Below are 17,500 nucleotides of genomic sequence, written 5' to 3'. Positions count from 1 at the left end.
CTGTCAGGGCACAAGCATACCTGGTTTACTGGGCTCATCCATACGCTGAGTTAAAATACATATAACTGAACTCCTCTAGTCAGCTATCAATCACTTCTACGCACGCTGGACCATTCTCATTTCTTGCTCCATCAGTCCGGACGAAGGACAATTAGCTCCCCCCCGAGACCAAATTTTGTTGGCCATGTTCCAGATTCTTCTTTTGACCGACTCCAGTGACTATTGTTGCCATTCTGAACATGCATACCATTACGGAGCTAGCGTTAAAGTTATAACAATGCAATAAAAAAAAAAATGACACCGTAATCCGCACCAACATGGCGCAGCGCCTTGCTCCAATAGCAGTGGCAGGCAGGTCGGGGTGCATCTGTCTGGCCCCTGGACCCCCTCCATTCTCCCACTTTACCTCCATTGAATAAAAATAGCGAAGGAAACCAGGAGTGGCTGGTGTCTGTGTGGAGGAATGGAGGTTCATAATCTCCCTTAATGAGCTTGTATCTGGGCTATTATCCGGCGGTCCGCCCGAGAGAAACGTTGGTGTTTCCTATCAAGTGGCCCCGCAGTGTTGACCCTCGCGCAATTCTGCATGTGAAATGCAGGGGTTGGGCCTTTTGTCTCCTTTCTCCCAGCCTCCGGTAAAGCCCCCCGGAGCCATTTGCATAGGCCTGAATGGGCCGGCCAATGTTATTAATTAATACAGAGCCGGCCTGCGCCACCTGACAAAATCCCACCGAGTGGCTCCAACGGAACTGTTTCATCAAAAGAGAAGAGCCATTAGAACTGAGGGGCCTTCCCTTTCTATTCTCTCCTCCTCTCCTCTCTTTCTTGTTCTCTGCAAAACAGGGAGCCCCGTTTTTTGTTTTTTTGGGTTTTTTTTTTTCGTAGACGAGGAGAGAGCCGTGGTGGGATGAATGTGATTGTATGGCGCAGGAAGGCCACAGGTGATCTGTTGTTAATGGCCTTGTAAATGTAAATCCTCCTGGGAGATCTCCCTCGCTCCGGCTCTCCACCCGCTCCACCTTCTCAGCCGGGGCTCGGGTAGAGTCTCAAGGAGGAGTCTCACCAGACAAACCCCCGAAGAAGATTTACGGCTGGGAACGTTCCACAAATGGGGCTTCAAATTCCCAGAGTTGTTCGGATGCACCAAAATTGTTGACTCACGCTCTCTCTCTCTTTCTCTCGTGTTCTTGCTCTTTCTCTCTCCTCACTCTCTTTCTCTTGTCTTGCCTTCACTCCTCTGTTTGCCTGGATACACGTCTGGGGAGCTCATGCACAGATGAATGTCCTGTTGCTAATCCAGAGCTATCTCCAGAAAGCCATTCCTAAAGCACCAAATGTCGGGAGGACGACTCCGGGAGGCTCGTAAATTTATTTCCACTGCCTCATTGGAGCAATTAAGGACAAAGTGCACGCAGAGGCTTTTGCCATACTGCTTTAGGTATAGGAATAGGTCTGATCACAGACACTACCATCCCTGACATTAATCTGTTGACTGGCCCGATTTAAGGGGGGAAGATTTATTATTTAATATTAATTACAGCTCAGGGCTCAACACTAACGTTTAAAAGTGGTTGCCAGGCTGACAACCAGGCATCAGCTTTTGGTTGCCCAAAACTGAAAATATGGTTGCCATTTTTAGTCACCTTATATTTGGAGAAATTAAGATACTATGCAGTTATATGTCAGCTTAATAATGAAAAAGGGATATATTTGTAAACAAAGGAATGTTTACAAGATTTATTACAGTAACTGACCAAAATTCTTGGTCGTTTGTGTATTATTACGGAATTTGAATCTTCAGGGGGGAAGCAACACAAGTCAAGACAGAGAGGAGCTGTGATAACGCTAACTCCTCTGGTCACACTTGGCCTGATCACACTTAGCATGTCTCTCCCTTACGCCCACATGTTTCCATTTAAAGGTAGCTCTCCACCATCAGCCCAACAATTGGTAATTGTTGATATATTTGCGCCAGTGGGTGTGGGGGGCGGGGCCGCTCGGGTTGAACAAGGATTTTCAGCAAATGTAATCATGGAAGGGCTCTTTGCGAAAAATAATACAAATTCCCTTATATAGGATTATTTTCGTTTTGAACTGGACGCAACCAGCAAGCCAAAGGACGTAAATGAAGTCCAGTTTATTGTAGCGCCGGAGCCCGGCCCACGGCCCTATGGTTGGGAACCTCCGCTCTATGGAGCCCGACACGAGACGCACGCACCGGGCTTCAGCTGAGCAGAGATGGCTCAGGCCCTCTCCATTACGCATTTACGCAACTGCTCTACACTTGCCCAAATTAAGAATTAATGTATGAAATGGTGAAAAATTATGATTAAGCCCAACCAAATTATTTAAACAGCGCAAGGATATGTGGTTTTCGGGTCGGGACGCGGATCTTTTGTCAAGAGGTAGGGTCGGGTTGTGGAACTAATAGGCCATATGTGAAGGTGGCTTGGCGGGTACAGTCTTGCAAGTCGCGTGTGCGGGGTGGGAGCGGGTCTTGTGCGGGGTGGGAGCGAGTCTTGAGAGCCAAACTCGTGTGTGGAAAGTGGCCGCACGACCGCTGTGTTGCGCACAAACGTAATGTTAGTACAGGAGTAACTTTACGGAGCCAACCAAATGAAATGTTGACTTTTGATCAAATTAAATATTTTATTAATTGTTATATATTAAAAAAATAAAAAATACTGAACAGGTTGTTGCCAAAGGGGGCAACCGGAGGCCACGAAATGGTTGCCAATTGACTCAATCTGGTTGCCAGGGGCAACCGTTCCTGTCGAGCCCTGCAGAGCTATTATTGCAATACATACATATGTGGACAGACAGACAGATAGACAAACAGAGAAAGAGGCAGAGAAAAAATAAATAGCAGAACATCTTCTCAACTGGGACTCGAGCCATTCCACTGGGAAACGATCGTAACCTTTTCTCAAACGAAACTGATGGTTGCACAATGGGCGGAGATGATTCCATCGGATTGTTTTTAAATACCTGTCACCTTCCTATTCAACTCGCAGTAATTGCACTATACGCAAGCAGCGGATTCCCATGGGGGTGGGGTGGGATGGGGTGGGGTGGGTCGGCGTAGTCAGCATTCCTGTTTGGGGCTGGGAGTTTGTGTTGCTTCGAGCATTGCAGAAAGCAAGCTTGGGAGAAGGTCAGTGTGTGTATGTATGTGTGTTTGGGGTGGGGATGGGGGTGGTGGTGAGTGGGAACCAGGAGAAAGAAGCACCATCCTGGGGGGGGGTTCTCCGGTAAACCAGCCCGTTGCTGCCGGAGCTCGAAGGTGCCGTGGCTCTAGTTCTTCCAGGGCAGGTAAAGGCCTTCTGGTTCTAAGTCCAATAAATCACGACCGGATTGGGCTGTTTGAAGTTTCTTGGCTGAGTTAGGCGAGAGTAGACGGACAACTGGGTTCAAGCAGGAGGAACCTGCTCCACAGTTAAATGGCACATGGGAAAGTCACCGTGGCCCTCCGTCAGCATGGTGGAGAGGTGGAAGAAGGAAGGCGGCGTGGGGAGGACAGAAGGAGGCCGGGAGTGGTAACATTAAAAGACCTTTGAAAGTCATTGAAAACATGACGTTCCTCCGAATTGCAGGCATTGCAAAAAGAAAATGTGCCTCCGCCTATCCCACTCCCACTCTCAGATCGCGTTTAAGGCGCCGCTCTCCCACCTCCCCAGCGCTCGCTGGCTGGACGTTTGATCGCGATGGAACAATTCACCGGAGACAATGGCGTCCACGCCACGGCCTGTTCCGTTCCCCTCTCCTCGGCCCCCGCCACGCGACACGGGAATGCCCCTTGACTTTGAAGTGTTGCTGGATGCTCCGGAAGCCACAAGTGCATCGAAAAACAGAAGTACTTCCCAGCTGTGCGTGCAGAAGGATGGCGGATATGAGATGTTGAGTGTCTAACGCCGAGATGTCTTCTTTAAACACATGCTTTTTTTTTTTCCCAAGGGGAAAGGAAGGAATGCATTTCAAATGAATTGCAAAGTGTGCTTTGACTGGCTTAAACCGTGTTTCCTGTTTCTGCGTGCCGCTGTTTACCAAGAGAAGAGATTCAGATGCGGTGTTGAACGCATGAGTTACCTTTTGCGATGTGACACTACCTTGACGCCAGCCATCACAGTCTGGTTTCTGCGTTCATTTTGGAAAACGGGGCCGTGGCCGACCTTTTGGGCGGGCGAAAAGAGCCACTGCATCCATGCTACATCCAGAGAGGTAAAAATGTAACGGCCAAAACAAAAGTGATGCTCCTAATCGTGGCCTACCTGTGGCGCAGAGGGCGATGAAGGTCTGCACGTGTTTGCGTATTAGCGCAAGCTTGTCCTCGGGGAGGGGAAGCTTCCGCACAATGTGTTCGATGAAGTCGTTGGGGGTGACGGCCGCCAGGTTCCACTTCAACTTCCCCAGCACCACAAGCTCCCATTCCTAGAGAGAGAAGGGGCGAGAGAGAGGGAGAGGGATAGAGAGAGAGAGACGCCAAGGAGGTGAGAGAATGAACAATACAGGCGCGGCGTGCAGCAAGTGCTGCTTCCTAGTGCATCCACTGTTGGAGCTCCGTCGGCCAAGTCAGCCGCGAGGGGTCCGCGAGGAGCTGCGTGGCATTTCTCTTTGCGAGAGGTCTATTTTTTTCCAACTCCGTGCAGCTACGCAGCCTTTAGAAACAGGAGATAAAACCACGTTGAAATGTTTTCGTAAAGAGTGCAACCAAACAATGTGTCCAGTCGGAATAGCCCCCGGGGATGGCTGCGTCCCTCTTTTTTACGAACTTCTCCATGCACCTGATAGTGTCGGGTCGTTCACGAACGATCCCTTTCTTTTAAACGGCTGCTTTGTAGGAATGAAGGGAACCGAGTCTCGCTGGGTGGGTCACTTTTTACAGTTTTATGTTGTGTTGTTTCTTTAAGTTGCCGTCTCCTGCTGTCGGAAAATGTTTCTCCCTCCATGTAAGAGATAGCCTAAACTCCGCCCTCGCCAGGAGGTGCCCTGCCTGTAAAGAAGCGCACCCACTGTTATGTCAGGTTCGCAAAGCGAAGGCACACACGCACTGTTCTGACTGTGAGGTTTTATTTCAATAAGTTATTTTACTATTATTATTGATGTGTGAAGAATACTTTTTACACCTGTTCTACACAAAAATAACTAACTATAGTATTGGTTTTATCTTTATTTTTTTTATTGTGAAACGTTTTTCAAATACAATAAATATAAACAAATAAATATTAACAAAAATTAATATTTGAACCATAACCATCCTGGACACCTCCCCTCCAATCAGGTGAACTTATGCAAATAATAACAACCCACCAATGAACTTGAAACCCTGTCTCCTCCCTCCCCCCACAGTCATACACAGAGCGTTACACTAGTAATTTATGGAAGACTAATATAAAAACAATTTTTACACCTTTAAACTTTTTTTTTTTTTTTTTTTTCCTTAAATATAAAGATCCGAACCCTGAGCCCACTGTACCGTTGCATCCGTAGCGCATGAACGCACTTGCAACTATTGCCGTAGCTCACACTCCCTCGCAGTTACACAGCGGGTTACACAACGCTGCAGCACACCACATAATTTGTGCAGCGCCTCTACGGGCCCCTGGCCCTGCGCGGTGCTGGAGAGGAGGGTGGGGAGGCAGATTGCAGTGACGTAGGTCTCTGCAAGCTTGGACGGCCTCGGGAGGGAGAAACAACAGCTCCGTCCAACCGCCAGCCCAGGTGATCTCACACGGCGACCTACTCTCTTCCCCATCTGTCAGGCTGCTGGAGAGCTTTCCTGGAGAGGCCCTTCCAATGCCTCTACTGTGCGTGTTACTGAGTGAGTGTGTGTGTGTGTGTGTGTGTGTGTGTGTGTGTGTGTGTGTGTGAGGGAGCGCACGTACAGTAAGTGTCTCCATAGGCTTCCATTGTGTATGCCTTTGGTGAGGAACGTCCAGTCCTTTTTTTAGTTGTTGCTATCGTTGAAGGAGAATGAAAAGCTTTGCTAATGCTACGGACTATCATTGGTTTTCATCTCATGGAAGTGATTAAAACAAAGATTTCAAATTTTTTTTTTTTTTTTTTTTTACATAATTTTCTCACGTTCCATAAGATGTGCTTTGATATTTTTGAATCCCTCAGGTTCTGATGCGTAGATTGAACTGTGCATGAATTACATTTTGGAATTAGTATGCGACTGGGCATCAAGCAATGCCCAATGGCGTCTCCCCTTGAGCCCGAAACCGTTGCAGATTTCATTATTAAACATTTTAGACAACTTTCTTCGATGTAAGATGCAAAATACGACAGAAACATCTATACTTGGGGAACTCCAAAATCTATTTAAAATCCAGTTCTCCGTGCAATGAGAAATGGCGCGCGTTCGCTGACGGCGGTGATTTGTACCGTATAGAGCGGAGTGGACATCTAGTGAATCCACGCGTCCACGAGTGGATAAAGGAAAGGTTCAAGGTGTGGTGTCCTGTTTGTGTAGATTGTGACTTTCATTTCCTACAGCGGGCGGTGAGTAACAGAAGAGTCGTGACTAATTTGGGAGGAGTTGTACGGCTTGGTTGAAGACTGTTGCGGCCTTGTGACTGGGACGAATAATGCTGGTAATTCACCCCCCACCCCTCCGCCCTCCCTCTTTCAGAGAGCGGCCTGCATGGATTTCAGTCATGAGACAATCCAACATGGCTGCTGTTAACCCTGTGCACACATCGGACTTTTTGAGGTGGATGAAAGTTAACACGATTCGGGGCTCTGCGTATCGCAACAAATAACGAGGTGGAAAGCAGCAGCAAAGGACACGGTCGCTTGGCTAAAATGCAGCCTTTTTATACTCCGCAGTGGCACCAAACATACAGTAGTTTGAAGGAGATAAGTGACGTTCTTGTGTGAGGAATAGACACCGCTCAATATAAATTGATTATCAATTGATGATTTGAGCTCACATTACGCAACAAGATTCCGTATCGACAACGACGGCCAACTGTTCTTTGCACAGCAACACGCCCGTACAATGTTACAGCAAGACCTTGCAATACTACGCTTTAAGTTGGCAGGTTCATAGGCAGGCGCCCACTTCCTTCTGTGAGCTGGTGCCTTTTCATTGTCACACTTTCTTGCTAACATTTGTGGTTCCCTTTGCAAGAAATTGTTACCAAAGCCTAGGATAAAAAAAAAAAAAAAAAAATCACATGCTCTGAGCAGCTGATCTCTGTTTCCTGTATCTGCATGTAAGCCAAAATTCTGCCTTATACAGAAACACTGAAAAGGAATCGCCGCGCGCACGCGCACACACACACACACGCGCGCGGCCTCAGCCAGCCGCTTCAAGGACCCAAGCCCCCCCCCCCCCCCCGCCGCCAGAATGAACAGAATGCCATTGCATTAGCCCTCTTTGGGTCAATATTTAAGTATTAAGTATAGTTTTAAAAAACATGCCTCTTCAATGCACCTTCCATTGTAATTGCTCTCTAACGTTGCCCCGAAAGCAGCAAAATGAGAATCTGAACCCCTAGTCACAAACCAAAACACGCGAAACCATAAACCATACAGGCATAAAGCACTCTATGTTCAAGGACCTTCCCATTTCAATTCATTTCATTATTCGGGGCCCACAAGGTCTGATATGTGGGGGCACAAAAAGAACACACGGGAGGGGGGGGGGGACACAGTATTTGGAGGAAACGTCGAAGTGAGTATGGACTTCGATGGTGACAATGGCTGAGGAGCCATTGTCACTTATAAATACACACGTCCGTCCATGCCTCTCCTTTGGATGAAAGCTACTGTAAAAGGCAAGCTTAAAGCGCTCTCTCTCTCTCTCGCTCTCTCGCTCTTTGGCAGGAACAGTATCACAACTTTGGCCGAGGTTCAAGCTGACCTCGTTGCTCTGTACAAATATCTGCCACTAGATGGAGATGGAGACCATCGCACAGACGTCACACTGTCGAAGCCCAGGGGGACGTTTACAGTACGGACACAAATCCATGTAAGACGGCGGCACCCTGCAGGACTTGTGCTGGCCCCGGCGTGAGGAATAAACACGGCCCACGACCAGGCCTTTGAGTCACTCCAATCAGTGTGTTCCATGTCCATCTGCACGGACGGACGGCGCAATCCAGATTCAAAATGGATTAAAAAAAAAAAAAAAAAAAAAAGCGCACGCTTATTTAAAGGGACGCCTTATTGTCTCGCAAGGCTTTTGGGGACGTGGTGCGCAGCGCCTTTCCTCCTACTCACCAGCAGCTCTTTCGGTCGGATGGAGTTATCTGTGTAGATGCAGAGCTTCTCTGCAGTTAAGGGTCGAGTCTCTTTCAATTTGGATGCGAGGAACATGCACACGGCCCCGAGCAGCTGCAGGTTACACTTTTTGGTGGGTACCACGGCTAAAAATCTGTCCAAGTAGTTCATAGCCAAGGGAAAAACTTCCTCCTCGCACTTCTGCTCCTCGCACACCTGCGGACAGGAGGGCACACGCGTTAGAATGTTGGTTAGATTGCGCATTAAATGTTGATGAAATCACCAAAACAGAAGTCCGACGGTATATATATAAAAAGGGCGCAGATAAATTCGATGACACGCACAGTTGGGGTCACGCCAAGAATTGGAGCCCAACCCCAATCGGTTGCGACACCGTCAATTAATTGGAAATTTATTATTTCGGACATTTGGGGGGGTAGGGGGGTCCAGGCACACAGTGTAAAATAAGAGTTGCATTCACTGAGAAATGAATTCAAGCCCCGACCAGCAGAGCCAAGGCAGCACCAGCGCAGCGCGGCGCACGGAAACCCGTTCTTTTTTTGCCTTCGTCATATTTTCATAAAATATTTAAAAATATGAATAAATTGCCTAGGTTGATTTTTCTCACACGGTAATGTTCATCGACCCCTTTCACATCATACCCGACAATTCCCAGCTGTGTCGGCGATCCCCAAATATGAATAAAATGTCAGATTAGACGGCGAGCGCCGTGTGGCTGACGTCGAGTGCGTCACCAAGCGCCCGATATATAAATTCAAAAATTAATATAAAATATCCCCGAGGGGCGAGGGGGACGATCTCTACATGATAATAAAGCCCGGACGGCGGGGTTTACGTCCGCGCGGGTCCGGGTCCCGGGAAACGACCCGACATGCCGGATTTTAACTTAATTCCAGAGAGAGCGACCGCGATGGGGCGAGAGACTGAGACGCGACAGACGAGGCCGCTGATCGCCCCTTCCGCATGCGGAGACTTTGGAAAATAAATCTAAAATGTTCGCGGCGTCTGCCGTGGCCGTGTCTACATTCCACGCGCAGCTCGGACTCTCCTCTATCGCCCGGTGCGCGCTTCGAACGCTGTTATTTCGTTTAAGAGGGTGAAAATCCGCCCGGAAAAGCGAGTGTCCTTCCTTAAAAAAAAAAAAAAAAAAAAAAACAACATGGCGTTAGAAGAGCGGCAGGACGCGCATCGGGAGTGCATACGTGTGCATGGAAAGATTTAGGCAATCATAAATATCATTACAAACACGGGGGGGGCTTCGGGACCGCGGGTCTATCAGAAAACCCCCTGAAGTGCGCTGGTGTGTGCGTGTGTGTGTGTGTGTGTGTGTGTGTGTGTGTGTGTGTGTGTGTGTGCGCGCGCGGATCCGTCCGAGTTGGAAGTCCGAAACGCGGTCGTTGATCACTTCGGGAAAGCGGTTGAAAATAATAAATAAGCTCGACTCCCCCAAGCCCCCTGCCCCGGAAAAAAAGGGACATTTTATCCGGACGATCCGCCGCCACATGTCAAGTCAGCAATAACACACATTTTGTTGATTTTTTTTTCCTCTCTCTCTCTCTCTTCCCCCCCCCCCCCCCCCCCCCCCCTGAAAGAGAATGATCACCCAGCACGGAAAGAAGAGTTATTTTTACGGACCTCCAACATCCATGTGGCCACCATCCTCCTCATGAAGGGCTGGATGTCCTTCTGAAAGCACTTGAAGTAGGAATGCTGGGGCTGAAAGCTCTCCTCGATGCTCAGCAAGCTCTGCAGCACCCTGTCATCGCACAGCAGGTTCGGGTCGGGCCGAGCCCGGACGGTGGTGTCCATTTCCAGGCAGAGCAGCTCCATGGCTCGCTTCGGTTATTATGGGAAGGGAGAAAAGAAAGAAAGAAAGAAAGAAAGAAAGAAAGAAAGGAAGGAAGGAAGGGAGGAAAAAAATAAAAGAGACAACTATCGGGCTTTGCGTGCGCGTGTGTGTGTGTGTGTGTGTGTGTGTGTATGGGGGGTGGGGGGGGGGGGAGAGAGAGAGAGAGAGTAGGGGAGGGGGGGGTAGAAAAATAGAATAAAGAAAAAGAAAGGAGAGTTTTCGGAGACTGCAGTCCTGCCTCTCCCGCTTGAGAACTTTTCTCTCTCTCTCTCTCTCTCTCTCCACCACACACTTCTCGTCTACTTCACTTTCATATGGCTGCGTTTCGGAGCCTGCCCCGTGACGTCACCGCCAGCGTCGGCCTATGCACGGCAGCGCACACACAGCGCGTCTCGTTTCCTCACACGCACGGGGAGATTCTTATTTATTACATGTTTGTTTCGACCAAAAGCCTTTGTGTAATTATGATAATAATAACAATAATAATAATAATAATAATGCCAGTTTTTACGAGATAATGACAATAATAAAATAACTTGCATAATAATTGTTCTACTTATAATAATAACAACATCAATAATATGATTATTATGATTATTATTATTATTGTTATTATTATTATTATTATTATTATTTTATCACAACAATAATGAAACATATATTAATACTATTTTATAATAATAATAATAATACAAATAAATAACTTACATAGTATTATTATTATTATTATTATTATTATTATTATTATTATTATTATTATTATTATTGTTATTGTTATTTATTACACTTGAGACCACAGCTCGGTGGAACTTTTTCCAAAGTAGTTTTAAAGTAGTAGCATTCAACAGAGTATGAAGTTCAAAAAAATGTCGTACCTTAATATGCCAATGCTTGAGGAAGATTGCTCAACGTCATTACATATTGATTTACTCAATTTGATGAAATCAAGACGCTGGAGTGTCTTTCAGGGTCCGTGCATCCCCAAAATACACACTCACCAACATGGTTTGCCATTTTAAATTCGGCCAATTAGCGTGTGGCCAATTAACAGGGGCCAACCCCGACGCACGTCACACACAGTAAACCTATTGCGTCCGCGTATTCCACGCGCACAGGCACGCGCGCACCCGCTTTCAAACGCCTAGGCGATGGCGCGCGCGCGCTCACACGCGCACGCACACGCACACGAGCGTGTGTACGAAAGATAGACAACAACCAAAGCAGCTCTGTATATTCTGCCGCCGCTTGTGGTTGACTGAGATAGCTTTCTAGGAAATGTGATGCCGCCATTTTTGTAGAATCTGTTTTGGACATTTTGCAATAGCCCATCATCCCAGGGACAATATGAAAAACGGATCCTGTCATTGCAGATCAGCGCATGGAAATGAGCTGAAACGCCGTACTGTCGCCCAGAGCGTGGGGGGAAAACCCATCCACGGGTACTTCAAGTACATCCTCCTCTTCTTATTCAGCACCAAACACCAGAAGTGGGACTTTTACAACTCAGAAGGAGACGTTGGCCCACATTGGTTCAATTCCATTCCAAGTTGTTGCGACAATGGAGGGAGGGGGGGGGGGGGGTCTTAGCAATACTTGCAAGAAAAGTGGGGAAATGTCTCTTTAAAGAATTTTTTTTTTTTTTTTTTTTTTTTGCTCTCTAAATTGTTTCCTCCTCCCGTGTCACTATTTGCATATAGCCAATAGTTCCTCAGCGCTCCACCGAGGCTTTGCGATTGTTACTGGGCAGATTCTACACCTTCCTCCTTCTCAGCCGCTTCCCTCACTACAGTGGTCGAATTTTAATATAATCTCACCTTGAAACGGATTTGAATGCCCCTTACAAGTTATATACACATACATATAATAGCAACATCTACTGAGCTATACAGTCATATTAATTGTATTTGGCCAGAACGGGAGAACAACATCATTCATACACCGAAAAAAAAAAAAAAAAAAAAAAAAAAAAAATGTAGACACACACACACGTCGACTGAGAAGTTCTTACCCAGAGCAGAGCATCTTAAAACACGCACAATTACTACGTGGGTTATTTATTTAGAAAGCATCACCACAATAGCTCCATAATCATAATCGATAAAGCCAATTGATTATTTCTTGCTATTGAAATTGATTTTTGAACAGTATTGTAGTCACACTTTGTGGTGCAGGCACGGTGCCAACAGGTGCTTCCACAGCGGAGGAAAGACAGTGGGATGCGACGCCAGTAGGTTATCATGACAACCACAACTTCCACCACCCTAGGTTAATATTGATCAAATTTTAACTCGAAGTCCAGACCGAATCATAGAATAATTTCATGTCGAACAAATACTTAAAATACAATCCAGTTTTTGACACCAGCATTACTCCCATGCCTGTATTTCCACACTGGGAGGAGACCATGCGGCTTTTTGGCGGAATAATGACGTCACCGCCAGCACCGCGCGGGGCGTCAGGAGCAGAGCGCGGGGCTTGTGTCGGTGACGTCATTATTCCGCCAAAAAAGAAGCGCTTAAGTCGCACACAATTCAACTGCAGTTACCGACACCAGGATGGGAATGAGGACACAGATGAGGTGTCGGAGGGGGATTTATCAGACGCTTTAACCGAAACAGAAATAGTTGCAAAATGAGAGCAGACTTTTATTTCTCTCTACTCATTCTCTCTCTCTCCCTCTCTCTCTCTGTGTCTCCCTCTTTACGTGAAAAGCAAATCAAGGGAGCAACTGGCAGAGATCACGTTTTCCTTTTAAGTTTTACATTCATTATTTAGGCATTGGGAAGAATAATGCACACAGTCATGCAGGAACCAATGCAGGGGCACATTTAAACATATTCAACTTCAGATTAAAGGGATAATCAGTTGCAAGAGTTTTTTGTTTTTATCCCAAGGTATACCTTTCCCCATTATCTTCAACAAGTGAGAAACAGCAGTGAAATACTGAAGCCAATGCTGAAGTTTCTAACCATTTATGTATTTATTTAATTATTAATGTTTTGTTTGGGGTTTTCTTTTTTTGGGGGGGGGGGGGGGGGGGGGGGTACATGTCATATCTGCTATGTACAAAACAATTAATGAAAATAACATGTGAAAAAAACAGTAAAAGTTCACAACCATCACTTTTGATCACTCCTCACAATGGGAGTTTTTTTTTTAAATTAAGATGTCAATCATAATTCCCTTAAAACCTTTACATCACTTACATCAAAATGTTAATTGTGTCATGTAACTATATGTATAAAAAACATCTGCTTGTTGCATTAATTAACAATAAAAGAAAAGTAGTTCACAACTTGTACATAAATCAGGTCAGGAGCTTTTCCTTCAGGAAAGCTGATATTATTGAATAAAACATTGATATAATGATATTGAAATCAATTCAGAAAAAAATACTAATTACCACATAGATTTGACATCAGTTAAATATAACAAAAAATACTGGCTTTATTATGCAAGGAAGGAAATCGTACATGTGTTTTACTCTAAAATACACATTATATTTGTAGTTTGAAGAGTAAATATACAATTTCACACTATTTCATTACGTCTCAATTGAGAAATAATTTTTTGCATATTTTTAAGAATAGTTTTGCCATTCCAACTTCAATAGTTGAAGACATTATTGGTAAACATAAACAAATCCAACATTAAAAATGATTATAACATAACTATAGCAATGAAGTGCATCATTTCCTGCTCTAAATTATCATACAGCTGTTTCTAGAATTTCTGGTTATTAAATATGATTAATTTCTATTTTGTTTGCTTTTTGTGAAGAAAAAGTACAATGGAAATAGCCTAAATAAATTGCATGCTGAATGCAATGTGCGGTGGTGGAAATCAGAAGAAAGGATCTGCATGTCCAAGGGAAACCGATCACAATTATTGGACCAATTAAATATTTAGAAAAATAATTATACAAGCACTTTAAGGTTCTCAACCAAGACAATAAAGCAAAAAGAGAAGGTGCGGGTCCAAAAGATAGAAATCCAAATTCGAAATGAGCATGACAGCTCCTCAGGGCCCATTAAGCTCAACATGCAGAATCTATGGAGTTCAGCTTAAGCTCTAATAATAATTATATCTCATTTGTGTTATGTACAAAAATATATAATTAAATATTTGTTGCATAAATTAACAATAAAAGTTCACAGCTTGTATGTGCATCACGGCTCACTGACATACACTTTATATAGATGTCACTCATGAATTACTTTAAATTCTCTACATCACAATAACAAATTTGTTTGTGTTGTCTTTCATTCACGCGAACTCCCGCTCTTTTCTGCATTTGCCTGTGGTTGAATTACTGCAGATGTGTGAATTAAGCAATAACACCAGAGAGAACCTGCTCATCCACGACAACAAAACCAGATTTCATGCAAAGCAAGTCTTTTATTTTGCTCATAGATTAGTTAAGAATAGAAGCATTATATATAGATCGAAATGTGAAATAACTGTTATTATGTTACGTTACAATGCTTCAGCGCCTACCCGGAGCTGCATGAACGCAGGAGTCCCCAACTGCAAGGGCTGGTCTTTGGTTCAACACAGAATCACAAGGGTTAACTTTTTCAATCAGACACACTGTGACCAAACAAATGAACAAGGCTGCACGGCTGCAAATGCTGCAAAAGCTATTTTATTTCCAAAAGAACACGTTAAAACGGTGATCCAAGTCACCAAATTCAGAGTGCACGTCCCCCCCCCCCCCCCCCCCATATCAAATTACAGAACAATCATCAAAGTGGTTAGCTCTCCTGACAAAACAGGAAAGCTCTCATGCTTCTGAGGTCGGTCGCCAATTAGATAGCACGAGAAAGATGTAAAAGATGAATAAATGGAGGGAAATCTCGCACAAACTCCTGTCCCACTGAATTTCACCAAGTCAACATTGATGAAAATGTTTTTTTCGTCTTTCTTTTTTTTTTCTCGTTTTTTGTTCTCGCCCGTGATGGTTTCCAAGCCGTTACTCCGCTTTGAACGCTGCAAATGTTTTTTTCCGAAGCTTGTCCCCCTGACATCCCCCGCTAACCACCTGTGGGATTTTCTGAGATTCCACGGCATGAATGATGTTACAACAATGCATCTTTGGCATTGACCGCTCGCTCCACGGACCTCCCTCAGACTCCCTCAGAAATTCTTCGCGCGAAGATGCCCTCCCGAATTCTTTTAAACGTGCCCTTATCTCATTAACCTATAGGGCAAATGGGAGAGAACAAAGTCTGAACTGTTGTCTGTTTGACGTCTTTGGGACAAGATGTTGACTGTATGATGGGGGGTAGATGTCTGGGAGACCTGAAAGCCTTCTCTGTTGAAATGAGATCTTCCTGACATGGGAACGGCAAACCATCTTGAAGATTTTGCGACTAAAGGTAGATGGTATTCCGTAAGAAAAGAGGGCAAAATGATACTAAATCAATATTTGTGCCCTTTGTAAGACAACATGGCTGAGATAGCGATATCTTATAGGAAGAGTTACCAAGCAGCAGTTTTCGGTTTCAGTTTACTCGCAGTGCATTTCTGCGTCGTGCACAACTGGGCTGGTGTTATGTATGGGTATGGGTGGGGGGATCAGTGCCTGGCACCAAAGCACTGCGGCAGCAGTTATTGGTGGAGATTTCCAAACAGCTCATTCATTCAAGATTCAAGATTCGAGATTCAGGATTCATTTACTTGTCACATACATATACATAATTTTATTTTATTTTATTTACATTATTCCATTCGCTAAATGCATTTCGTTTTAGAAATCCGTTAGTTTCAGTTTGTGAGCTAGGTAGGAATTAGGTTTAGCTATCATCTCCGGGTGTGTTGCAAAGACATTTCACTGCATGCATCATGCATCATGCATCATGCATCATACATCATGCATCATGCATCATGCATCATGCATCATGCATCATACATCATGCATCATGCATCATGCATCATGCATCATGCCACATTCTCCTTTATCCATTTATTTACCATCATCCAAATATGTACATTATTTGTGTGAGAGTTGCAATGTAGAACATTCTCAATTTAAATTGTTGAAAGGACAGCCCAGTCTTGGAATCCTTGTGTACATACGTTGTCATGGTTACGCGGTTGCATTAGTCCTTTCCCTTCCGTGAGTTTAGATGGATTGCAGGTGCAACAGTGCATCGGAAAAATCGGTCGAACATCACAAACGAGAGTCCAACAATTTGTTGCATTCTGTTCTTGGTTGTTTCAACATAAAACAAATACCAAACCAGCACTAACTGTACAGTAACATTTTTTCCATTAGCTTTATTAGAAAAATGCTACTTCCCTCAAGAAGAATCCTCTCACAGGCACATTGAATGCGTCATTAATAACTGAAAGCAGCCTTATTTTTGGTCTGGATCCATCATGGACATTGGCGACAACCTGTTGAGCGACAGATGAGTCTCTCCACAGAGCGGGTGTTGTGGAACCTGCACTACTTGGACAATGAGGCTGTCTAGTAGCTTTGGCCAAACCTTAAGCTAACACCAGAAACCACCGTCTGGTATTCATTTACCTTTCTTCAACCCCCTCCACCCCATTCCTTTACCCCCCCCCTTCTTCCCTGCCTCCATCCCTCCCCTCTTCCACATGCTTGACCCCGTCTTTTGAACTCCACCGAACAACAACCGTTCCTGCGGTCATCCTGTCTGGGTCGAGGTGAGCTGGACAGAAGAAGGTACGTTTTGACACCTCCGTCCGTCCGTTTGAGCCGAACGGAGGGTGAACCGCTTGATAGACCACCTATCTCTCCTCTATTTATTTTTTGATTCTCGCCCTTTTTAGACAAAAGAGATCTCGTTTCTGAGCAAAACAGCAAAGCGTGGCTCAGCTGCTACTGTCGTGTCTTTTCCCCTCTGGCTCCCCCAGGATTTTCCCATGTTCATATCACTAGCCCTTGAGTTTGTCACTCAAGCAACAGCTGCTTGCTGATACCACACCAGAGCCCCGGCCAGAGCGCTCTCCCTGCTTTCGCTGCCCACGCCGAGAACAAAGGCATTGTTAACCCAACGGGGTTCTTGGGGCAAAATGCAAGGACTTTCGGGGGGGGGGGCGGGGTTTTGTACCTTAAGACAATAAACGGGTTTTGGCACAAAAAAAAGGATCTTTGGATTGTTTGGAAATGTTGTCTGTTGGCCCTCGGGGAGGATCAACATCCTGAGGACTTCCACCTGGGCCCACAACAAGGCCAGAATGAAACTGTGGACTCGGGGGAGGGTCAAAGAGATTGCATGACCCTTACTGAGGAACACAACTAACTGAGCACTGCAGGCCCAGCCTACGAAATGAGAAGAAAGCTCCCAAAATAATACGACATGCCATTCATGCAAATGATGTTTGATCAATGATTCAAATACAAACTCCTCCCAGGAACAAAGGAAATCTTGC

The 17,500-nt window shown here is 45.2% G+C and overlaps 1 protein-coding gene across 1 annotated transcript in view; it reads right to left on the bottom strand.

Annotated features, from left to right (window-relative positions):
• ccnd2a (cyclin D2, a) overlaps positions 1–17,500 on the bottom strand; it is a 161,239-nt gene that overhangs the window by 15,960 nt on the left and 127,779 nt on the right. The window contains exons 3-5 of the mRNA XM_080002763.1: positions 9,883–10,083; positions 8,227–8,442; positions 4,269–4,428 (exon numbers count right to left, since the gene is read on the bottom strand). Coding sequence (XP_079858889.1) covers positions 4,269–4,428; positions 8,227–8,442; positions 9,883–10,083 — 577 coding nt within the window. The remainder of the gene's footprint in view (positions 1–4,268; positions 4,429–8,226; positions 8,443–9,882; positions 10,084–17,500) is intronic.

This window comes from Zeus faber, assembly GCF_960531495.2.
Source record: "Zeus faber genome assembly, chromosome: 6".
NCBI lineage: Eukaryota > Metazoa > Chordata > Actinopteri > Zeiformes > Zeidae > Zeus > Zeus faber.
This window is presented reverse-complemented; position numbering and strand designations above follow the sequence as displayed.